The sequence below is a fragment of the Rhinolophus ferrumequinum genome, chromosome 3, assembly GCF_004115265.2.
Source record: "Rhinolophus ferrumequinum isolate MPI-CBG mRhiFer1 chromosome 3, mRhiFer1_v1.p, whole genome shotgun sequence".
Lineage (NCBI taxonomy): Eukaryota > Metazoa > Chordata > Mammalia > Chiroptera > Rhinolophidae > Rhinolophus > Rhinolophus ferrumequinum.
Window position 1 is genome coordinate 70,857,796 of NC_046286.1, and position 26,781 is coordinate 70,884,576.

The following is a 26,781-nucleotide window of genomic DNA, read 5'->3' on the forward strand; positions in this document are numbered from 1 at the left end:
CTGTGGTAATTTGTCCTAACAGCCCAAATGGACTAAGACAATATACTACAAGAAATATACATATCCAAGGACATTACACATAACACATTAGTGTGAAAGCCCAGGATAGGGGATGTATGCAGAGTGAAATGGAAATGCGAATCAGGAATGACAGGCGATAAAATTAATCAAGACAGAAACCTTCCATGGACAACTGAAAACAGTAAGCCATGAACTGAGACATGTAAATAAATTTTCTATACTTGAGGTCCATTTAAATAAAACAATAAAAACACGTATCTGTACATACAAATTGAATATCATAAACCCATGAACTAATGTTCGTATGTGTTATTTATAGAGATGGCCTGGGCCCTCCCTCAGGAACTACTTATTCTTCATAGGGAAAAGCAATTCTAAAAGTTAATTATTTGTTTTTTTATAGGCTTAAACAAAAAATTAGAATTTAAGACTAAGGAAAAACAAAGTAATATTTACAATCAGGTAACGTATTAATAACACATCAAAAAACAACACCTGTCAGAGACAAAGAAAACACTTCTAAAATCATACCTATGATCCTACAAAGCCCAGAAGTCTAGAGACTTTAACACCAAATAACTGACTATACCTCAATGACTTCTGTCTTAGAAAGGCATATTATACTGTAAATTTCATTTAATAGTAGCAATAATAAAATCCCTCTACAAATAGTTTTGTTTCTTTTTAAATGTGAGGCCTACGCTTTCACTGACATGTACACTTAGACCCAACAGATTTTTCTCCTGGAATTCCACCCAATTTTTGTATTTCCAGATGTTTGATATCACATTTATAAAACATCTGGATTAGCTGAAATTTTGAATTCCATCTCATTGTTTGCCACCCTGTAAATATAGCCATAGATACCAACATCAACTCACTAACGCTTTCTAGAAAAGAATATCATGTTAAATATTACCATGCTGTATGGCTTTTTAACTGAGGTTTAATAACCTCTTCAAGCGCAAAAAACAGAATGATGTTCTTAATGGCTTTGAAAGAAACAAAAATTCCTTCTGCCTGTGGCAGATGGTAATTCATACCTGCAATTTTTTTGCGTATCGGTTGAACATAAATGTCACACATTCGTTGATGGCACCTGTTCTTTGAAGAAGTAGTAGTCCTTTGGGGGTGGCAGCAAAATTTAGTAAATCATCTAACAAATTCTCTTCCCAAGCCATACTGAAACAGGTAAAAGAAAGGTATGAGTTTCTTTATTATACTCAAACTGAAAAGAAAATATTTCAGCTTAATACTGCTGACAATTAAATTTAGAGTTCACATTGGTTTGCAAAGTAATCAATGTATAAAAATGTAATAAAAACCATGTCTTCCTTGATAGTGAATAATTGTATTCTTATATCTTATATCCCAATAATTTTTCTGAATGAATTAAATGTTAACTGTGTATGCCAGCATTTTTATTATACCTAGGTTCGCTTATCCATTCCTTAAATTCATTTTGTCTTCCTATTATAATTCTGCCGTGCCTGGATTTCCCAAGCCCAAACTCTCCATCATATTGAAATATACTTTCTTTTCACTTTAGAGTACGTATCTTCTGACTTTCTAAAGCAAATCAGGCATATTATCTTTATTTTAATAGGTTTTTAATTATACTTCTGGAAAATGACATTTTTTTCTCAAAATATTTCCAAAATGAAGACTAGTAGCATTCTCCAGAAAAATAAACTTGAAACAGTCAGATGACACAGTTAATAAAAAAGTCAGAGCTATAAAACTGGAAACACAGGAAGGAATATGAGCACTTCATTCTGAAGTACCAGAAGTAAGAGAAAACATACTACCTACTGGGTAGTCCTGGTTGTCTGAAAACAAACTGTGGAGATTAAAATAGGTCAAAATCAAATGTTTATATACACAGTGAAACTAAGTATGTAAAAAGTATGCCTTTCCTCACCCCTCCAAGGAAGTTTCAGGTCTATTTGGGGACTTCTTTTAAAAGAGATGTGAAATCTGGGATTTTTCTGATTAAAAAAAAAAAATGACACATATCCCTCTGCATAAATCACACAGCAATGGTCAAAGATATAACCATGTTCAACTACAAAATAAAAATCACCATGGACAAAAAGAACAGAAGCCTAAAGAAGTGAGACTAGTTTTGGGGCAAATGTAGGCAATGGAAGCCAAATTTGTCTCCAACACAATATATAGCACTAAAAGAGTCACATGTGAGACAAAAAACCAGTACCAGACTCAAGACTGCATAGACTAGTAAAAATAATATATATTTAATTGAAATTAAAATTAATATATAATTTATATATTTAAAGAAAATATTATAAACAAAATACATATACTACATGTATAAAACTGGGGCTTTTGACAAAGCATAAACTTAGACAGGAGAATACAGATAAAGCCTCATTTCTAGAAATGAGATGATCAATTCATCTTCTAATTCTTTAATTGTATGTCTCATATCTCCATCATCACTGACAGGAGCCTTAATGCCAATAAAATATTTATTTAAAAAAGGGGGTAAAAGAGAAAACCCATAAAAATGCTGAACAGGGAACAATGAACACAGAACTAGAAATTGGGAGAAAGAAGGCAGGAGGAAAGTCGGAAAGGAAAAAAAGATTCTCACTTAAAAATGGACTTGCAATCAAACTTCAAATGCTATATGCAGCTAAGAGCTAGAAGAATCAATAGTCATTAAGTGAATTTATTCCAGCTGAAATAATTTTCAGAAATAATGATTTTAAAATAATCTTATTTCAAAATTCCATTACAACTGTGAAAACAAAAAGGAGTAATGAAATAAAAAATTAGATTTTTAATAAGTAACAACTGGAGAGCTTGGAACTTTCCAATTGTTATTTATTAAAAATCAAAACAAAACAAAACAAAAAAATAGCCACGTAAAAAGCTGATAGGATAAACTACTCTAGGCCATGGTCAAGATGAGAATTATTGAATTGAATGGTAAGTAGAAAAGAAACATTTGAGAAAACAAATGAGACATACAGCATAGACTGAAAGGTTTCAATATACAGTTAATAAAAAGTCTAAGAGAAGAAAATGGAAAGAATATTTGAAAAGAAAATAATAAGAATTTTCTACATTTGAGGAAAGACACCAGTCAGTCCAGGCTATAGATCAATAGAACATCCAAAGTACTAAGGAGGATATACTTAAATGACATAGAAACAGCAAACAACCAAAAAAGAAATTAAAATCTATGAGAGAAAAAAAGGTATGACCTATAAAAGAAAGGCAATTATATTGACAGATTTATCAGTTACTTCTTATTCCAGAAGACAATGGAGTAATAGCTTCAAATTCTGATGAGAAATAATTGTTTATCAAAACCTTTATACCCAGAGAAACTACTGTTTAACAAGGTTGGAGGGGCAGGGAGAGACAAGAAGAGGTTGTATGTGTTGGCATCATACTAGTCTAGTTAATTGGCCCACATGGTTTTACACTCAAGTTTTACCAAACTACGAAGGAACAAAAAATGCCCATCTCATGCGAACTTTTCAATTAACACAAAATAACAAAAGATACTTGATTCTTTCTATGAAATCATTTAATTTTGATGACAAAAAAATGAAATCAACAGCTTTGACTATTACCAAAAAGTCTTATTAAATCTTTTGTTCCAAAGACATTAATATCTAATGTTGGGGAAACCTCCTTTTCCCCTGGCATTAAGTTTTATATCTACCGTAGTATAATGCCCAGTTTAACGCTGCTTGCCTCTCTCCACCTAATCACTTACTCCTCCCCTTGGAAGAAGAATGGATACTGGAGATTTGGAGAACGACTTAAATACGGCTGCTTGGCTGAGCAAGTCCTCTCCCCAGTCTACTTCCTCTTTGTGCAGCCAATTGTAGGAAGCACCCATTCTGCTCTGTTCTACTATGTAATTAAGTTTGATCTTTGTAAATTCTGCCTTAGAGGAAATCTTATGGGCATCCACTATTGATTGTGACAGAAGGGTAAATCTGTCTAATTCTTGAGATCAATCTTAGGAAGCCTGTTATTCAGTATTTTGATTTGCTTGACTTTTTTATCTCTTATTAATTGGTTCATAATTCAGGAGGAAAGGAGTGGCATATAACTTATTAGCTCACTCAGACTGTACCATCAAAATTCTAAAAATATTACTGACAGTAAAACATGTTAAGTACATTAATCATGTTCCCTCTTCTAGCGTATTGACCACACTATTTCTTCTACCTGGAATAATGTTCTTCCATTAGACCATTAGTGTCAATGTATTCGTTTTCACTTAGTTTAACAACTTTTAGAAAGATTTCCCTACAAGTTCATTAGCAATGAACACCACATGACCCTAATCATATAAATTTAGCATACTATCTCGCCATATTGTATTTATTTATTTGTATTCTACATTACACAGTAAGCTCTCTCAGGTATATAGGTATCCTCAGAACTCAACAAAGAACTTCATCCAATAAATAGCTGAATGAATGAGTATAAAATGAATGCATGAATGAAAAAAAGTGACAAATCATAGACTTCCAAAAGAACAGATCTAAAAATTAACACAAAAATGAATTGCAGAAATATTTTTCTTACTCCTTAGTGCAAAGAAAAAAAAAATGGAAGTTGATTTAAGTTTATGACAACTATCAGAAAAAAGTTAATTCTCTAAAAATTAGCTATAATTATTTGTTGAACTATTAAGGAAATGCAAAAGGCTTTTTATTCGACTGGTTGATTTTCTTTTAGTTAAACTTTGACTACCTAAAAAGAAGCATTTGTTTTTGGATTTCTCTTAAGAATATCTCTTAAGATTCTTCTAAGTTTTACCTTTTTAGACTATGCCAGCACTCAAGTAAGAAGAGAATCCAAGAACATATGTCAGATCTTCATTTTAAAAATACATATATGTATTTTCCCCATTAATCTGACCCCACGTCCTATTGATATTTGTGAAGAAACATGGAGAGACATCTAAATTAAAAATTGGTATAAATACTGATTTAAATAATTTTCCCATGCCTAAATCTAATTAAAATGAATTCCCACATATTTTGAAAATATATTTTTAAATATAAATGGACCTCGTTGTCATTTAAAAACACTTCTTCTACTGAATTCCTTAGTTAGTTTTCTAGTTTTAGCATTTGGTAATTTTCTAAATTTTCTGGAAATACTAAAAGATGTCAAGTTTCCTAACCCAAAATATAAATACAGGATGAAGCAAGGATAATAAATATTGCTAAGGTGTTTTTTTTTAAAGGTATAAATATTATATGATCTCTCAAGTTCCCCTTAGGTATAATTTTCCTTGATCCTATATGTATACATTTACCTTCCCATAAAACATCTTTGCTACAGTATTCTACTACATTCTCATTTTTAAATTATTTCAGCAAATGTGAAAAAAAAGCAGGTGAGTTAATCAATTGTACTTACATGTTTTGGGATTCCTGGCTTACTGAAGACAAAGAATCCGAACCCTCTACTGGAGTAGGAATTCTTTCTGATAGCAAACTTGTCTAAAATATAACAGATTGATTTACACTATTTTTTTTTTTACTGATAAGACCTCATGCTACATTTTTATATTTGATCTTTAATGTAATTAAAATTAAATGATCTTCAAAAGTTAGATTTGGTTTTTAATTAAATATCATGTAAAGTATTTCATACAGTGTATATTGAGGGGAAAAAGACAGTCCAGTATTATATACTGTATTTGACTATTGCTACATTATGATCTCCAGAGTCCATAATAAAAAATCCAGCTATCCATAAAAATTGCTCAGAAATAACTTCCAAAGAGGAACGTCAGTCTATGCAAAGATAATTTACTTAAAGCCTCTTCTACCATGTTTCCCCGAAAATAAGACCTAACCGTAAAATAAGACCTACCTTGATTTTCAGGATGACATCCCCCGAACATAAGCCCTAATGTGTCTTTTGGAGCAAAAATTAATATAAGACCCGGTCTTATTTTCAGGGAAACACGGTACCAGAAGAAAAGACTTTGCAGTGCCCACTTAGGTCCTAGAGCTGTGTCCTATTAGAAGAGGAGGTACTAAAGTCATCCTGTGCCAAATTAAAAAGCATCATGTCTCCTAGAGCACTGTGATGCTAAAGAAATCATATCTGCCCTCAGTAAAATATTTTAACTGCAGTATGACAGACACTATAATTGTGGCTATATTTCAAATAAAGATTTGCAGGGAGAAAAAGAAAAATCTTGAAACTACTTACCTTCTTCCATGCCTTTGCTATAGATTCATGCAAACTATAAGGAATTAACAACTGCAAGCCTTCACATGTACCATATATTTGGCGACATGCAGAAATAAAAGCTCCTGTAACCACAGGCAACATTTCCAATCCAGAAAAAATAGAAATATCTTCATCAAGAAGTTTTTTTGAAAACTGAGCAATTATATGAGCACCTGTGGAACTAAAAGATGATACCGTAAGTTGAATCCCAGGTTATAAAGCATGATTTTGTAAAACCCTACCAAAAAGGCTAGCCTGACCACAAAGTCCTCATTTGTTTGGCTTCCTTTTAGTCCTCCTCTAGCTTTTCTGACATATCAACATGCTTGTTCTCATCCATATGCAGCTGTCTAATAATGAGAGTATTTTCAGTAGAATAGAGGGAAGAATATAAAGATAGGAAAAGCAACAAATCTTATACACTTTAAAGGTTATAGACAATGAGTCCAGGACCATGTGTCACCACTTTGCTTGATTTTTATAGTGAAAGCATAACCCTGAGTTCTACGTTCCTAGCACTTGTTACAAATTCCGCGGTCTATTAACCACAATTAATTCCCCATCTTAGAATATGTGCATAATTGTTTCAAAATATACTAAATGAAGTTTAAGATTACTTTGAGGATTTTTGTTTTTGACTGTGGAATATATCCCGCCAGAAATGTTTGATAGAATTAGGTCACTTGAAATAATTGTTTTCACCACATGTATATGTCACTAACTTGATTGCTTGGTAGTTAAGTTCACTGATTTCCATTTGTTTATATTTTTTTAATTTGACTTTTTATTTTTGATTTAACTTTGTTTTACGTTTAGTATTTAAAATAGCTACATGATCCCAAAGTTAAATTTAGGTTACAAATCTAGGTTACAATCAAGGTATAACCCCAGATGTACCACATCGATAACTCCCAATCCACAAATTATTCTCCCTTTCTCTAAAACTATTTTCATTACTTTTCAGTTTATCCTTCCATTATTCCCTTTTGAAGAAGATACATATGATTTTATTTATTTATATTCCTTTCTATTATACAAAAGGTAGCATTCTATACACATTTTTTGTGCTTTGTTTCTTCACTTCATATATCCTGATGATAACTCCACAGTAGTACATAGAAAATTCTGCATTCCGTTTGCACAGCTGTTAAGTGCACCTTTGTGCGAACATAATTTAATCAACTAGCCTCTTATTATTGGACATTTGAGATAATACCAGCCTTTTGCTAATATAAATAATCAGAAAATCTTGACAGCTGCACAATGTAGATTCAGAAAAATTCTTTCTGACATTTTATATCTTATCTATTTAATGTCAGTATGAGAGAGACCTTAAAAAAAAAAAAACCTAGAAATTATAAAGGCAATGATTGGGAAAAACTTAACTACATATAATTAAATTATACCTATCTAGCAGATAAAACGTAAATAGGGAAGTGATGGACAATAAAAAGAAACATCAGCACTCATAACAAGGGCTAATCTTCCCAATTTTAAGAAAGACGTGGTACATATGAATAAGAAAAAGACATCCAATTAAAAATGGCAGATTGAACACATACATTCACATCTGCTCGCTCTTGAAATGCTAAAAAGCAAAAGTAAAAGGAATTTTCAGAAGACTTTTACAGCTCTCAAGGACAAGGGGAAATGAAAGGATGTGAATAGGAACAAAATTTTGGAACCTACAAAGCAGAAAAAACAAGTAATTCAGGACCTGGAAAAACTGAATCATCAGCCACCGTGTAGAAAACAGAATCAAGATGATTTATTTCATAGACGCTCTCAAAAAACTCAAACTGGTGGCACCAAATCTCTTAAATTGGGGGTAAAAGTGGAACTGAAAACAGAAGAGCTGTCTGACAGTCAATTTAAGAAAGAGTCTGACCTCCACGGTCCATTCCAGTATACGTCCTGCAAGGGAGACAGAGATCGAGGACAGTAGAGTACCAACCACAGCATTAAATCCAAGTTTATACACTAATGCTTGAGACTCATCACCTTTCCTACCCAGTCATCTCCTCCTGCTAGGCTTATATTCTCTTCAGGCAGCTAACCCAAAGAGCCTTCTCTATGGAATCTGACCAGAAGAAAAGACTAAAGACACTGAGATTAGAGGTTCCCCAAACAATTCTATGGCAAGGTTCCTATGGCAAAGGCCGAAAATGACAAGCCTCACTTTCCTGTACAATTTTCAAGAAGCTTTTACTTTTAAATATTCAACGAAATCTCTAATTTAAAAGTCAAAGACCAAAACAAAACAAAACAAAACAAACAAAAAACAGAAACATCACTGGAAAAAAAAAAGAGAAATGTAACACTTACACCCATAAAACAAATAGGATGCTAAAGTAAAGAATGTGCTCTTCCTTAAAAAAATAACTAAAATATGAAAATCTCAATTTCAGTAGAAGGGCTGGAAAATAAAATTGAAGAAATTTCCTGTTAAAAAAAAAAAAAAAGGTACAGAAAACAAAACAGATAAGGAATTCCAAATAACAGGAGTTTAAGAAAACACACACACACAATAAATGAAATAATCCAATGACTTTCAGTAAAATGAAAGACATAAATCTTCAGATTAAAAATATCCATCAAGTAGATAAAAGCAGAACATCAAGAAACATCATCAGAAAATTTCAGAACAGTAATAACCAAGAGAAGACTGAAAAGCTTCCAGAAAGAGGAGGGAAAAGAGGATAGAGCCACCCTATAATAATGATAAAGGCTCTTACCTGGGCGAAAGCTATGCACCAGACCAAGGTAGCAACCAGTCCTAAATAAAGTAGGTCAGAAGGCTCAAAAAGGAAGGAAGGAAAGAAGGGGGATGTCTTTAATTAAATTAAATCGATAGAAATTGTCTAGTATTTAAATATACTAAAAGAAGATTTAATTAATTAGGGAAGACCACATGGATGATTTAGCAATGAAAGGTAAATACATTGAAAATTATCTCAACAAACAAAAGAAAAACATGATCAATACCAGAACAAGAAGCTGTGAAAGAAAAGAAATCACATCGCTGAGTTCCGAAGATTGTTCATAAGGTTCATACATTATGACTCTAACTATACTGCACTGATTGGTGGGGCTGGCGGGGGGGGGGGGCAGGCCTGTATATGTGGGTGGCTGGGGGGATAAGAAGAGATAAATCATTGAATCAAATCAAGAGATAATGCCTTAAACTGAAATCAAGAAATATTATACTATTAATGATACAGAAGTAAACTCTAATGGCAACATTTCTAAAGCAGCTGAAAGTAGCTGCTTCTGGAGAACTGGAAGGAACTGCCGCTTTTTATAATAAGCGTTAAATGCTTACTGTGTGCATATAAAACTTTCAGTCAAAGGAAAATCAAACTAAAAAGTGGGCAAATTATATGGAAAGGAACTTACCGTGTTTCCCTGAAAATAAGACCTAGCCGGACAATCAACTCTAAATGCGTCTTTTGGAGCAAAAATTAATATAAGACCCGGTCTTAATTTTAATATAATATAAGACCCGGGTCTTATATTAATTTTTGCTCCAAAAGACGCATTAGAGCTGATTGTCCGGCTAGGTCTTATTTTCGGGGAAATATGGTACTATTAGGAAATGGAATAGCCAGTAACGTTATCACCATAGAAGCAATGAGATGCTCGAATTCAACAAGAGTCAGGTAGATATGGATCAAAACAAGATCTTTCACCCATCAGGTTGCCAAAACCATTTCAAACTGATTACGTAGTCCCAAAAAATATATGGAAAGAAGTGCACTCCATGCTTCTTATACACTGCCAGCAAGAAGGTAAAATCTGACAACGGTGGAAAATAATTTGGTAGTATCTATGAGATATAATATATACATGTACCCACAAAGCTGCCAATCAGAATCCTGTTCAGAAAACGTCTAACTGGGATCTCTCCAACTTATAAAAAATAAGTGGTGGAATCCTCATCTAAACCCATTTTGGCTTAAATATGGGCAACATGAAAAGACCAAGTAACACAGAAAAGCTGATCCGAGAGGAAAGAAGAGGACTTTGGGAATAGAGGAGAACAGCTAATTACTGCACTCAAAGAGATCCGGAAAGATCACAGCAATTAAGCAAAAACAGACAACCAGGAAAGCAGATCAATCATGGCAGATTAAACCATATAGTTTAACTCAGTGTCCTCCCTGCAAGTCCCAGAAAAGAAAGGGAATCAAGAAATAAAAAGATGTAAGGCCACAATGAAAAAGAAGAAAATAGCCAAAAGATGTTAGCAGTGACTCAACTGAGAAAGCAGCAGCAAGACACATGGTAACGGGAGCAGCCCAGGACAGGCTGAGCTGTAGAACTCAGGCATGACCCAGTCCCAAGCCCAGATGTCTGAGGCCCCAGGGACAGCGAAGGGCAGGACACAAGTGGGGCTGAAAACAGGAGGAGTGGTCTAAGGTCTCCCAGCTCACAGCCCTTTCCCCAACCTGGTAGAAAACTGGAGGTGTATTCTCTAGAGTGGTGAATACTATAGCCACTAGCCATATTAGTTTTGAAACGTAAATAAAATTCATGACTCTGCTTGGTCACACCAGTCATATTTCTGTCACGTCCTGCTCGACACGAGTTGTGGGGAGCAAGGAGGGCGGCGCAGGGTTAAAAAAGACAATAGTCATGAATACAGTTTAAGTAGACCGAGGGACCCCCAGTCTCAAGGACTGGACGCGCCCGAATCGGGCCTCGCATCAGCTTTTATTAGTTAGGGGAGAAGTAAAGGAGATAAAGCTTGTCAATCTCAAGATCTGTGAATTCCATACATCATAATAGGAAACCAATTTAAGTCAATCACCCTTGCCTGCAGACAGCTGGACCATAAGTTTCAACTTCCCCAAGGGACAAAACTTATATGCATCTGACTAGATGGAGAGCACCTCATTGAATCACTTCCCTTGAAGGTCTGGGAAGGAATGCAGCCACAGAGGCTGAGGCTTTCCTTAGCCTGAGAAAAGTGGGGGGTTGTGCCCACCTCTGTGAACCCCATGGGTTCTCCTCTTGGTCCCCATGTGACTGCGCCTGGCTTGAGTTGTTCCTTCTGTGAAGAATCTTACTCATCATTGACTGCCCAGTCATCTTTCTGGGAGCAAACAGGGAGGCATAAGGTGCAAACACAAAGGTTTAGCAAAGTCCCTGAAAGGATCCATCTTACAGACTCTCTTTACTTTGGGGGCAGGTACACGGAAACAAACGGTTAAGCTGCTGCGTGGACATATTTCAAGTGCTCAATAGTCACAGGTGGCTAGTGGCACCCTTACTAAATAATGCAGATCTACAACATTCCATCAACACATAAAGCTCTACTGGACAAAGTTGTTCTGGAGAAGGTAAGCCCAAGAGGCTGAGTTGGAAGCCAGGCACGACTGAGGGCATCCATGTGGCACCTGACTGGAGAGGAAGTCAGAGGGGCTGGAGTCGGCATTCTGGAGGATTGTCCCTCCCCCATAGGCCACAGGCTCTGGCGGCCAGACAGGTGTTCCCCAAGGCAGGAAAACCCACCCCATTTGACAGGTATGAAAAATAATAAGCCAAGGACAAGAGTTCTTAGAAAGTAAACATAATTATCAAAATAAATTAAAAAACATCTTCTATGTGCAGACACTGAAAACCAAAACTAAGAGAGAAGAGTTAAGGGACCAAGAGGATCACTCCTGGAAATTTAATATCCAATTCACACGAGTACCAGAAAGAGAAAACACAAGCAGAGAAATGATCAAACACACAATAGAAGCAAAATCACCTGGACCAAAGGATGCAAGTCTTCGGCCTAAAATTGTCCAGATAAAGCCTAAGAAAAGTAAAAAAACAACAACAACAACAACAACAAAAAAACTAGATCAAGTCACACCCTCATGAAACAACAGGCCTAGAAACTTTCAGAGGCAAAAGAGGCTCCTGAAAAAGAAGAAACTCAGATATGAGACTTGGTAATAGTGGATGCTGGAACACAATGTAAGAATGCCTTTAGTTTCCATCTAGCCAAGCTATCAGCCAAGTATGAAAATGTATTCATTCTGCCTGAGACAGGTGGGAGTTCAGAAAGCTTACCTTTTGTAAAACCTGTTAGATACGGGAAGAAAACACCACACACAGCACCAGCCCACTTTCTGTAAGGTACATGTCATGTGTACACACTAAAAGCTAACCCTTAGTGCCTCACACATGGTAACATGTTTAAAGTTTCAACAGCCTTGTGAAGCAGGTAGTGCTGATTATCCCTAATTCACAGGTGAGGAAATTCAGGCACAGGGAAGTCCAATGACCCAGCGGTAGGGCTGGGACGTTCCCCAAGTGGTCCGAACCAGGGCCCATGCACCTAAACCTCATACCACCATACCACGCTGCCTCTCAACTTAGTTATTATTGCTACCTCCCTCTTTTCCAAGTTCACTGCCAGGAGTATGTGTTACTTTTGTAGGCAGAAAAAGTAAAAAAAATAAAAAATAAAAAAAAAATATATATATATATAGATATATATATAAATCAGTGTGAAATAGGTCAAAAATAAAGAATAAGAAACAAAAGAAAAAATCACTCCCCTTATACTGAATTACACTTAAGGAAACCCAAGCCTCAATGTTTCCATCTATATAATGGAGATAACCACAGAGGCTCCCTCCTTGGTTGCTCTGAGGATTAAATGGTGAGTTTGGTCCTGTGTGACTACTACCAGAAAGACAAAATGTTTCCAGATGTAAACAGATTAACACACACATATGACGACAAAAAATAAATAATAAATAACAGAAGGCAGAAAAAGAGAGAACAAAGGCAAATAGATAATATAGGTAGATATTAATCAAACTATATCAATAATCACTCTAAATGTCAATATCTAAATATATTAATTTAAAAGACACACTGTCAAACAGATTTTTTTAAAAAGACCCAATTATATGTTGTCTATAGAATCCCACTTTATATATAAGGAGAAAGATAGATTAAAAGTAAAGGGATGAAGAAAGATATAGCATGCTGATAATCAAAAGAAAGCTAGAGTAGCTGTTAATTTTAGATAAAGCAGAATTCACAGCAAGGAAAATTATCAAAGAGGGGCATTACATAATAATAAAGAGATCAATTTTCAAAAGACACAACAATCCTTAATGTGTATGTACCTAACAGCATCAAGATATGTGAAGTAAAAACTGATAGAATTGCAAGGAGGAATAGAAGAACCGCAAGAAGTAGAAGAATTCACTAATGGAGCTGGGGATTCCAATATCCTTCTGTCAATAACTGACAGATCCAGCACGAAGATAATCAGTAAGGACATAGTTGAACAGAAAAACATACACCATCGACCCACTAGATATAATTGACATCTACAGAAAACTTTAATCCAACAAAAGCAAAATATACGAGTACGTTTTTCTCAAGTTCACACGGAACATTCACCAAGAACACATTCTAGCCAGAAAACACCCCTTAACAATTTGAAAATAATATAAATCATACAAAATATGTTCTCAGATCCATAAATAAAACATAGGTCAAAGAAGTCTCCAGAAAAGTTCTGAAATATTTTGAACTAAATGAAAAATACAACTTACCAAAATCTGTCGGATGCAGCAAAAGCAGTGCTTACAGGGAAATTTACAGCATTAAACCCATATTATTAAAAAAAGAAAGACACAGAAATCAATAATCTAAACTTCCATCATAAAAAAAAAAAATACTAGGAAAAAAACTAAATCCAATGAAAGTAGAAAATAATAAAAACTAGAAGAGAAATCAATGAAATTAATAACAGGAAATCAATAGAGAAAAATTAAAAATATAACTCAAAAGCTAGTGTTTTAAAAGATCAATAAAATTAATACCTTTAACAAGGTTAAAGGAAAAAAAGAGAAGACACAAATTACTAATATCAGAAATGGAAGAGGGGCCATCAGTAGTGATCCCACAGACATTAAAAAGGATGTTACAAACGATCTATGATAACCTAGATAAGTGGACCAGTTCCTTGGAAGATACAATCTGCCTAAACTCACACAAGAAAAAAGAAATTATCTGAATAAGCCCATATCTATTAATGAAACTGAATCAATTAATAATCTTCCAAAACAGAAAATAGGTTCACTGTTGAATTCAATCACATTTAAGGAAGAAATTATACCACTTCTCTACAGTCTCTTCCAGAAGACAGAAAGGAAAGGTATACATCTTAACTCATTATGAAAACAGCATTACAATGATATCAAGACCAGACAAAGATATCAAAAAATCTACAGACCAATAACTCTCATGAACATAGACTCAAAAATCCTCAACAAATATTAGCAAACAAAATCCAACAATGTATAAAAATAATTATACACCACAACCAAATGGGATTTACTCTACGTATGCCCCTCTGGTTCAATATTCAGAAATCAGTTAATGTAATCCATCACATCAACAGGATAAAGTAAAAGAACGGTTACTGTGGCATTATTTATAGAGGCAAAATCCTAGATACAACTTGATATCCATTAGTAAGGGGGAAGTCTGAATAAGTTATGGTAAAGCCATATCAAAAATTATTATGGAACTGTTAAGAATAGTGTTTCATTCTGTATTCACCTAGAAAGATAATCATGGTTATACATCCTCTTTTGTAAAGAGCATCCTCTTTTGTAAAGAGGAAATAAAAATTCCATGAACATATGTTTGACGCATCATTATAAACACAGAGACATCTAGAAGCATAGCCAAAATGTTAGCACTGCTTGAGCCAGGAGATGAAACTGAAGAAGGGTACAGAAGGTAGATGAGGAAATAGTTTGCTTTTCCTTTGTGTACCTTTGTGAGGTTTGATTTGAATCATGTGTGGCTTTGGAAGTTTAAACTACAAGAGTCCAAAGTAGCCAAAAGATCCCATCTAGAGTGAGCCCTCCTATTCTCATTTTAAAATGACAGACATCTGCCAGCATAGTCCATATCTTGGCTACTTGTTCAACTTTCTCAAGATCATTCTAGTATGTTATCAGCGACTGGTCAGGAAAGCTACCTCTACTTCAAATAGTTATCCAGAGTTTCATTAACATATAGCATGACATTTTGAAACTTTGAATCAGATTAAGAAAATATCCTAAAAATTCCACAGATTATTTAAAACAGACACATACCTTTTTTCTTCAGAAGAGTTCATATTTTCTCCATAAAGAAGTAAGGTAAGTCCTTCTTCTGTGGATGCAATTCTTGCCAAAATATCAGCTATATGAATTAAAGCTGTTTCAGAGCAATTTGAAGCAGGCTGTACATTAAAAAGATAAATCATACAATTTTATAACATGCTAACATATCACAGACTAAAATTCAAGGGTGGTAGTATATTCTAATGAAGTTATATTACTACAATAAAGTAATTTGGCTGTGAAATAATGTCAGAATTAAATGTTTCATTAGATATATATTCTCTTACCAGCATAGCTGATGAGGCAAATACAAACAGACTTTTTACCCAAACCAGTTATTGTTTATTAAGACAGTTGACAGAATCGCTGCTCCTACTAGTTTTATAGGTCTGATAATTAAGTTCACGAACTCATTCTAGAAAAAGTGCTATATCTCACTGCTGAGTATCACTATGGTCACCTTCGAAGTACTCCCCTTGGGAAGCTATGCATTGACACCAGCACCGAGTACACCCTTCAAAGCAATTTTGGAACTCTTTCTGGAATGGCCATCAGAACTGCCGTCGTATTACCCTTGATGTCCTAAATGTCATCAAAATGTCTTCCTTTCCATATTTCCTTTATCCTCGGGTAAAGAAAGAAGTCATTGGGGGACAGATCAGGTGAGTAGGGAGAGTGTTCCAATACAGTGATTTGTTTACTGGCTAAAAACTCCCTCACAGACAGTGCCGTGCAAGTTGGTGCATTGTCATAATACAAGAGCCATGAATTGTTGGTGAAAAATTCAGGTCATCTAACTTTTTCATGCAGCTTTTCAGCACTTCCAAATAGTCAACTTGGTTAACTGTTTGTCCAGTTCGTACAAATTCATAATGAATAATCCCTCTGATATCAAAAAAGATTAGCAACATCGTTGCCACAAGCTGGGGAAAGTAATTGTCAGACCTCGTATACCAATTAGCCTGTGGTAAAATTGACTTTCTTATATGTTGTTTCTCTTAAAGTCACAGAATCTATAGATGATGTTAAGTGAGGACTTACTGAATAGAGAAACACCTCGCTGCCAGAATTAGGAGAAAACATCAGAGAAAAATATAACGTTCTCAGAAGAGAGGAATTTGTCAAGTAATTTAAGACTTTCCAGGGTGAGGGAAACATATGCAAACAGGGAAATATTATAACCTTGTTTAGAAAATGCAAATGATGTTATAACTGGAATATATGAGAAAGAAAATAAGTAGGATACAAGAAAATGGAAAGCTTGGTAAATGTCTAGTTTAAAAGTTTGAAATTTATCTAGCAAGCAACAAGCAGGAAAGCATCATTAACAGTCTTAGTGGCAACATAGAGGATAGGCTAGAAAGGTGAAAAACTGTAAGAAAGTAAGAAAATTATTTCAATATTCCAAGCAAGGAATTAGCAGGGTTTAAGCAAAAGCAGTAGCAATGGGAATTAAGAGAAATGCATGGATTTCAGAGATATGCAGGAAAACAAATCTATAAGTCTGAATTACAAATTGAATGAAAACAATGAGGAAGGAGTGTGGATTTACAGTAGTCCTGCTCCCCACACAGGAAATATGAGCAAGCTTGAAGAAGTGGAGCATGGGCTGAAAAATACTGTTTTTAAAATGGTGAGTTTGATTTCCTCATCGAATAACTTGAAAAGGTGCTCAGCAGGCAGCTAAAGACGACTCTGGAGCTTAAGAGATCTAAATTTAGGAGTTAACTATACACATATATCTAATCCAAGGGACTACAGGAGATTATCCAGGAAAAGTGTACTAAGAGAAAAGAAAGTGAACCTGGTCCTGAATCACTGAAGAAAGCAAGGACTTGGAAGGGGAGCCCTCAGAAGTGACAGAGAAAGAACGGAAAGAAACGGAGGGGTGACATGGTCCATTTTGAATTAATTTTTGTGTATCATATGATGCTTAGATTGAGGTTCCTTTTTTAGCCTATGGATGTCCAATTACTCTAGCATCATTTGTTAAAAAGACAAATGGCTTCCCTCCATTAAATGATTTTAACTCTTTCGCTACATTAATTGATTTCAAGGTGTTTTTTTTTCAAATGTGTCAGAAATCCACAAAAACCACAAAGTTGATATTTTGACTATTTTATGTGTTTAATAATAGCAATTTGAGCTGCTTTGTATATAAATGCCATTATTTTTATGTATAAAAATTTCGGATATAGTCATTCGGATATAAACGAATGTCACGGCAAAAGGGTTAAGAAGGCCAAGTAAACATAACTTCATAATTTCAGAAGTTGTATACTGTGTTAACAATCAGGTAAATAACAGTCTAAAAGTGGTCAGTAGCTACATATTTAGGAAGCTATGGGCAACAGCAATCAAAGCAGCATCAGTGATATGATGAAGGCAAGATCATAATGCAATTATTTGAAAAATGATTGGGAGGAGAGGGAGCCAAGACAACAATGGCATCCTTCCATAATTAAAAGTTTATCATTAGAAAGATCAGATATTAAGTGGCAGATAAAGATATACACTGGGTAATCAAGAGCATTTCCCATCCCAACTATGAGACAGACTCAGACATACTTACAGGCAAAGGAAAAATGCCAAAAGAAAATAAAACACTAAAGATATATGAAAGCAAAGACACAAAAATAGCTATGGTATAAGATCCAGGAGCACATTTCTCTGCTCTGGTACGTGGTTTATATTTCACAATACTATTTATATTATGACATTCTATTATATTAAGCTGTATTAGGTATCCTATTTGTTTCTTCCCTACTTATTTGTTTTCCCAGGGTTGACTGTAAGATCATCAACGTAATTTATCATTATATGTCCTTAATCTCGCAGAATCCCATACCTAGTACCACATTCACATAAATGCTTAATGTTTTCTGAATAAACAATGAAAACATGAATGGGTGAGCAGCTGCCCAGTCCATTGAGGGGTAAGCATAAGAGGCAGATGCGATCAGTAAAAACACTACATAACACAGACATGGAAAGGCAAAAACCTTTAGCTTACTAACAAGCTTTAAGTCACTCCCCAGAAGCTTAAATCATAGAAGTGAAGGGATATAGACAGACAGCAGTACTAGCAGTGGTACCAACTCTGCCACTGTTAACTATCTGACCTTTAACATGTCACTTCTTTGAGCCTCGGTTGTAAGGATTAATTTATATAATGTGAGGCAGTATACTGTACAAACTGTAGAGAGACATATACATGTTTAGAACTGGGATGTTTGTAAGCTTTTTTCCTAAAGTAGTACTAGTTCTTCTTATAAAACAGCTGGCTTTTCAGAAAAATAATCATATTTCCAAAGGCTATAAAATTGCCGTTAAGACAAATAATAAAACATTCACAAGATTTATTAAATTTGCAAGACAAATAGCTTCTTAACAAAATAACTTTTTTTCAGTCCTTACAATAATCTGCAGATCTAAGCCTAACTAGGAAAAAAAAAATTTAAGATGTTATATGTGTTTTTCTCCCACATTGTCATAACTAATAAATCCATTGACTGCATAAACTTAGGCCTTAACAATAAATAAAAATCTGCCAGCATAAAATACATCCGTCTAAGGAAAGATGGTATAATAAAATAGTTTTTCAAATATATAAAATTTAGAAATAAAACCCCATTGAATATTCACTAATACCCAAATAAGAGACTTTTTCTCTTTAGTCAATACCAACCTTAGTGCCTTTCATTAAATCATGAACAGGCTGAAGAAGTGCCTCAACTACAATGTTGTTATATAAGCATCCGATTGCACATTCTTTCTGATCACAGAGTATCCATAGAACTTCAGTCACCATACTTGCAGGAGAATAATTCTCTGTAAAGCAAGAAGGAGTTCTTGTTTTAATTAAAACCTTAAACATGAAGTACTTAATGTATCTTTTATCTTTTATTTATGAGTTAGCTATTGCTGTTCCAAAAAGTCCATCGTCAAGGTTAAATAGTTTAAAAATCATAAACTCAAATGTCCAAAGGATGATGTATTACCAAATTATAACCTGAAACTTAAGGAGATTAAGAATTAGCTTAACATATCTTCAAGTTAATAAAAAGTGAATAAATGACAAATATGAATGCCAAAAGATAACACTGTAGGGTTATTTGCTGTTTGAAATTAAATCATTGCTTGAAAGTGAGGATGTGGTTCGAAGCAAATTTATAACTTTTCTCTCCCGGCAAACATTTACTTTCACTTTTATTATTATATGTAATATTTACTCTTATTCTTTTTCTTAAAATGTGTATTCAGGTGTTGATCTGGTAGAAAAGTAGAGTCATTAAGACAAAATAGCCAAAAAGAAGGCAGAGGAGAGGAGAATTTTCCTATAGACTAGTATACTTCTTGTGATACCATAAAACCAGTGAAATAAATGAGCACTTTTAAGATTTTTTTTAAATATATATACGGGAAAATACAAATATACATAAATGTAACAACCAGAATGGTCATTAAAATAGATAACGATATTTTCAGTTTCATAAAAAATGTATTTGCAGATTATTTACTTAATATACTCAGATTATTTTACTTAATATACTCAGAAAAAGAAGAAATTAAGGAACCAAAAGCCGGCAGTGTCAGGTTGTCCTAGTAAGATACAATACTAAAATAACACCAAAGTTCTCAATTTGTTACAATACTCAATACTCCATAAACACACTAAGACTTCAAGTCAATACTTGACAAAAAGAAAATGGAAAAGGAAAGTTAAGTGATTTTTTTTGAACCAGCTCCAGATGAGAAACCCTATTTGCAATGAGATATCATTGATGAGCATATGGCCATTCATTCATTCATCCAATTATCTACTATTTTTGAGTGTCAGACACTGTGTTAGGCAATGTAGACAGAAGTAATAAGACAAAAACAGTCCACTAGATGGTAAGCCAAGACATTAAAAAGTAATTATAACAAAGAAGGATATTTTTTTGTCACAAAGGAAGCACAGAATGCTGTAGGAGCACACAGCGGGGGAACCTAACCAGTACTTTATACATGTAAATGATGTAAAGGCAAAAAGAGTGTGAGAGCCATTGTTAGGACAAGTATGCCATTATAACTGCAAAGATAAAACCTACCAATTGACAGATGCGCTATTATAGCACTAACATAAGGCCCAGACCATTTTTTCCCCATGATTCACTCAGACTCTGTGCCAGTATTTCTAGAGTAACCTCCAGGTCTAGGACACTATAAGTCTATAGATTATGGGGGTGCTTTGTTAAAGTATTTCACTTTGGAAATTTTCATTGATATTCAAAGGAAAAATTATGTTATCTTTTAAATGTTAATGTTTAAAACACTGTGTTTAAATATTAAACACTAAAAGGCATTTACTGAAAATCATGAAGCTTTTTTTGGGAACTGGGGACTTTATTCTTTAGTAAGAGAAGATCATAAAGTTTTGGATGTGAGCTGAAAAAAGCAAGCTGATCCAAACATCCAGGAAAATATAAAGAATACAAAATAGGAAGAAAATAATACATTCATAGCTATCAATCAAACTTCCCTTAACAGCATTACTTAACAACATTTTAATGTTAATAAAGAACAACATTAAAATTCTCAGCAAAATTGAGTCCAAATAAAAAAGCAGATCAGGAACATCTTAAAACATCAATGAACAAATTTAAATTTCATGGTTTACTTCCAAGACCAATGTAATTTGTTACGAATAATACTGGATTTTACGAAACCTCTCTACTAAACTAGGTCAGTCATCAAAACATCTAGACAACAGATTATTAGAGTATTTTTAGACGTTTTCTATTTCTCTATTTAAAATAGAAGCAGAATTACCTAAATGTGCAGCTGATGTTATCTTTGGACAACTTGGTGAGTAATAGATAAGTTGGATAAACAGAACCAGAAGATCCGTGAGGGAAACTGAATCTTCAAAAAAAGAAAAAGAAAATTATTTTCTGGCACAGATTTAAAACTTACAAAAATTTAACTGCGCTTCCAACGTCCTAGTCTGAGCTTTCACAGACTGTGGTATAATCAGGGAGAAAGGGGCTATCGTCTAAGACCAAAGACTCCAGAAGAACAAATTAAAGTAAATTAAAAGGTGATAAGGCAAGTGATGCAGTAGGTGCTACGTGAAGGTGTAGTTTTACCATTTACATTGAACTAATCACTTAATATAAACCTACCATAGGAACATCTATGAATCTGACCAGGACTGCTTGATTTTATTCAATTAGGATCAATGCAATTCAGCTTAATGTCTTGATCCAGTTAACTCATCTATATAGCACTACAGAATCAAGGTCAGAAAACTTTTTCTGGACCAGGTAGTCACTATTTTAGACTTTGTGGCCAAACAGTTTCTATGATAAATAATTCTGATGCTGTAGCACTAAAGTAGCCATAGATAATATGCAATGAACAATTGTGGCCATTTTCCAATAAGACATTATGTACACCAAACTGGTATTTATATATTTTTCACATCACAAAATATTCTTTTATTTTTTTCCACTACTTTAAGAACATAAAAACTATTCCTACCTCACAAGCTATACAAAACAATGTATAAGATTTGGCCCACCAGCTGTAGTTTACCAACCTCTGCTACAGAACCTTCCCATAAAAAGATTCTGGTGAAAGCACATGTGAAACTTAAAGGTAAATGCTGACCTATGATAATACAGTAGAATAGAGCTCTCAAAACTGAGTTTAGAGATGACCTGTGATATTTGATAGGACAAAATGTAATGTTAAAAGTCAACATAAAGTGCTAAACTACAGATGAAAGACATATAAACATCAGTTGAATAACTGCAATAACATCATAAGTATATATAAAGCTTTCTAAGTCTGCTAAGTTTAACCATATCCTATAAAACGCCAGCACTTTTCTTGAAAGTCAGTTCTCTACTGAGTACCCATTATGCCTAGAATTACACTACCACAGGAAATACAAGAGAAGGACATATAACAGTTTCTTTACTCAAGGAGCTCACAATCAGCCTAAAATGATTTAGGTAAATAAAACAATTAGGAAACAAAAAATGTGTTCAAAATGAACATACTCTGTAACAAGATTGGCAAACTATAGCCATTCTGGACTAATTTTGTAAGGCTGGCAAGCTAAGAAATTTTTTTTTTTTTAATTTTTAAAGGCATGTAAAATGTGTCAGATGTCCTCAAAACCATGCCCAGATTCAATGATTTACTGAGAAGACTCACAAGATTCAACATATAGTTGTACTCCCAGCTATGATTTTTTTTTTTTACAACAGAAAGATACAAAGCAAAATCAATAAGGAAAATGTGAAGTCCAGAGCAAAGCAAGTACAAGCATCCAAGGGTTCTCTCCCAGTGGAGTCACACAGAATACATTTAATTCTTCCAGCAATGAGTTATGTGTGACAACACACATGACATGTTGTCTACCATGGAAGTTCATTAGAAACTCAGTGCCCAAGGTTTTTATTCGGGGTTGAGCACTTAAGTACCCTTTGCCTAACACATAAGAAGACTCCAGACTCCCAAAAGGAAAGCAGTAATAGAGCATACACCACCCTGTGTATACAAACAGTTTAGGCAGAGTGTGCCACTCCTATCAGTTCTAGAAATAGTGAGATTATCCAATTTCCCAGTTGCCAGCCAAGGTCTGACATTGTAACCAGGCCTTTCTAAGGGTAGCAGTCTCAGGCATGCTGTGGTAACTCTTTTTTGCACACATGAGCATATGCACGTGCACATGCATGCACACTCACACACACATACACACACACAGAACATGCAACACAGAGTATGTGGCCCACAAAAAACCAAAATATGTATTGCCTGCACATCACAGAAAACATTTGCTTATCTCCATACTATATCCTAGTATAGACTTGAAGTTTTAAGGGAGGTAAGGAAGATAACTAACTAACATCATGTGCTGAAGTTTGATGAGGAAAACTTTAAAAATGGACTTAGGGTAACAATAACACAGTAAAATATCAAAGGTCACAGGGCTTTGCAATTTATAAACCAGTATTCTCAAACATCATGTTTTTGATAATCACAAAAAAATCTGTGATCCCAACATTATTCATATCATTATTCCACTTTTACAGATAAAGAAAATGAAACAACTAATTTATAGTTTTAGTAGTTTGACACTACTAAAACTAGGTCTTCAAGTTCTAAATCCAGACCTGGATCGCTCGGGATTTTGAAAGGCAGAGAGAAATAAGGTAAGCATTAAAGACTGGATGAATAGAAAAAACTACACATGAAGGAAAAATCACGTACTGAAAACGAAAAATAATGTACCACTTCAAGGTGTACAAGCCATCAACAGACTAAAAAGTATGTTGCTAAGTGCCCTAGAAAAGACCATGCAAAATCTCCAAGTTCTAATAATCCATAGTCCATAAATCTTATCATACCTGAACATATTCATTTATCCTAGTTGTACATACCTTTTTTATTCTTCAGCTTTATGGGAAATAGCTTTCTGCCTTGTGTATAGATCAATAATCTTCCCAAAAGGCACAGTGAATGGATGAAATAAATATATTGTAATTCTCGCCCTGAATAGTAGAAAGTTTTCTGTTTGTTTCCTTAAGAGAGAGGTAAACAATTACATTTATTTTAATGCCATTATATTTTATAGTACCTGTCTTCATTCCCTTCTAAACATCAAACAAGTTTACAGTCTATAATGGAGACAGTTGATGTAAATTTTAAAAAATAATAATTTCCTTACCGTTTCCTAAGATCCTTTAACACCTAAATCTCTGGGGAAAAGCATTTGCTATAAAATTTAACAATCAGAAAAGTATAATATGTACACAGTGTCATTCTAAAACAAATACCCTCCGATTATCAGAGTTATCATCTATCATCAAGAGAGACTTCAAGAGTAAGTTAAGGGAGGGAGGAAATCAATAGAAAACATTTGTTAGTATTTAATTTTACCAACTAAAAGTCAGTGCTACAAAAGATTATACTTATAACCATGTTAGCAAATGAAATTAGAATCTCTAAAATAATAGAAACCTTCAAATATACATCATTCATTCACCATTCATTCATATATTCAAGACCTATTGAGTATGTGTTTTATACAAGACCTTGAACAATTTGCTGGTGTCAAAAACCAATCAGAAACATGACTGGCCTTCCAACTCAGAGTATGACAGTCTAATGTAGCCAGAGAATGGGGAGGACAAGTGGTAGAGACAAGAGGCTAGAGGGCATAAGAGTAGAACATGGAAAACTTAATCCCAGAAGGAATATAGGCCTTCTTATAGAGGCAATTGGGACAATATTAAAGGGTTTTAAGCAGGAAAGTAACAATCAAATATGCATGTATAAAACTGATTCTAATGCAGCACAAAAGGTGGATGGAAGAAGGTCAAAGCTTGAAATAAGAATCATCAAAAATATCATAAACAAAAAGCCTCAGCAAAAAGAATGAAGAGCAGATAGATAAAAATACCGTGTTTCCCCAAAAATAAGACCTAGCCCGACCATCAGCTCTAATGTGTCTTTTGGAGCAAAAATTAATGCAAGACCCGGTCTTATATTATATTATGTAAGACCCAGTCTTATGGTAAAATAAGACCGGATATTGTATTGTATTGTGTATTGTATTGTATTGCACTGTATTGCATCGTATTGTATTTTATATGACCCGGTCTTATAGTAAAATAAGACCGGGTCTTATACTAATTTTTCCTCCAAAAGACACAGTAGAGCTGATGGTCGGGCTAGGTCTTATTTTAGGGGAAACACAGTAAATGTTCAAGAAAATAAAATCAGCATGCCTTAGACGGGACTGCCTGTGGACTGGGAAAAAGTAAGAAAATTCTGAAGTTCCTAACTCAAATATCTGTACATAGTGAATTTTTCTTCTATTTAAGTAATTCTAAAGGGTGGAGGGGGAGACAGGTCTAGAAAGAGAAGAAAGTGATTTTAGCCCTTAACATTTAAATATTGAAATGCCCGTGGACAGTTATGCTAAATACAATATGAACACATGGGTCTAGAATTCAGGAAAAGAGTGTGGACTTAAATATTTCAGACATAATATTTGAAACCATGAGAGTGAACAGGCTTCCCCAAGAAAGAACAAGTAGATTAAGGTGAGAAAAGAACAAAGGGCAAAACTTTTGTGAGTACAAACACGAAAAGAAACGAGGTTCTCAAGTGTTTAAGAATTTGTTAGATGAGAATGAGGAAATCCAAGAAAGAATGGTACCAGAAAGAGAAGGGAAAAGGTCAACAGAGGCAAGTGCTGTAAAATGAGGACAAGAAAGAGGGGAAGTTGACAATGGGAAGGTCGTGAAGTGGCAGAAATAGGAGCCTCATTTCTGCAGTGGAAAAACAAGTAAGAGGTGGAAGAAAATGCGGCCTGGGCGTATAGAGAATACTTAGAGGATTTTTCTCTGAAGGAAAGCAGAGAGTAAGGTACATGTGAATTTGCTGTTTTTTATGAAAGATATGTAAGTAGGTTTAGAGGATGCAGCAGAAGGTACCAATAGAAAGGGATACACAGTAACGAGCAAAAACACAAAGAACGCCAGACAGGAACAGAAGAACAAAGAGATCAACCGGGAACACAAGGATACCTCCTCATTCATTGTGGCCCAAACAAAGGGGATATTGACAAAAGCATATAAACATGCATTTGTATGCACAGAAGCAGGACATGTGGGGAATTTATATCTGGAAAGTGCCATTTTTCTAGTGAAGTATAGGATGAAGGTCTCCTCTTGAGAGAAAAGTAGCCAGGAACAAGGCGGGGGGCTTGATGAGACTGGTGAAGGCTTACAGTAGCTGTTATGAAACACTGAAGAAAGAACACCTAAGAGGATCCCAAAGCAACACAGACAGCAGCTGAGGTTAGAAAAGTATATATGTGCACTATCAATTTACATCGCACTCTGCTTAATTTCCTGAGGACCAGAAAAGACGAAAGGTTGAATTGATCTAAAGTTGGGAAACTGCAGGCAGAAAACTCTGAAATAAAAAAGAGCAAAAATTTTGAAAGGAATGGTAGAAGAATGCAGTGAAACACCCTAAGAAGAAAGGGAAGAAGGAAAAGAAGTGAAAGGCTGGGGGTGGAGGGGTAAGGAGGTGGGAGGGTGCAAAAAAAAAAAGCTAGATAAAAACATTTTAAAATCAAGAAGTTAAAAAAATCTATAAATTTATAAATGAGGTAAGTTGACACAAACTTAACTATCCTTTCCTTTTTATCCTTTTATTCCTTTTAAAGAATAAATTCTGGTTTTTGCACTTTCTCCTCCATTATGAAACACTAGCTTTTGAAACCCATTAGTTATTGGTCTTAAACCATTTTTCTTGCATGAGTTAGATAAAGAATTTACCCAAGGATAAAAAAAATAAGGTATCTTCATACTCT

The 26,781-nt window shown here is 34.5% G+C and overlaps 1 protein-coding gene across 3 annotated transcripts in view; it reads right to left on the minus strand.

The window, feature by feature from the left end:
- The window catches only part of TBC1D32 (TBC1 domain family member 32), a 179,405-nt gene that overhangs the window by 109,939 nt on the left and 42,685 nt on the right, over positions 1-26,781 (minus strand). For all 3 annotated transcript variants that reach the window (XM_033093945.1, XM_033093938.1, XM_033093931.1), the window contains exons 13-19: positions 23,834-23,974; positions 21,213-21,305; positions 19,087-19,229; positions 15,390-15,517; positions 6,244-6,445; positions 5,440-5,522; positions 1,065-1,203 (exon numbers count right to left, since the gene is read on the minus strand). In XM_033093945.1, coding sequence (XP_032949836.1) covers positions 1,065-1,203; positions 5,440-5,522; positions 6,244-6,445; positions 15,390-15,517; positions 19,087-19,229; positions 21,213-21,305; positions 23,834-23,974 — 929 coding nt within the window. The remainder of the gene's footprint in view (positions 1-1,064; positions 1,204-5,439; positions 5,523-6,243; positions 6,446-15,389; positions 15,518-19,086; positions 19,230-21,212; positions 21,306-23,833; positions 23,975-26,781) is intronic.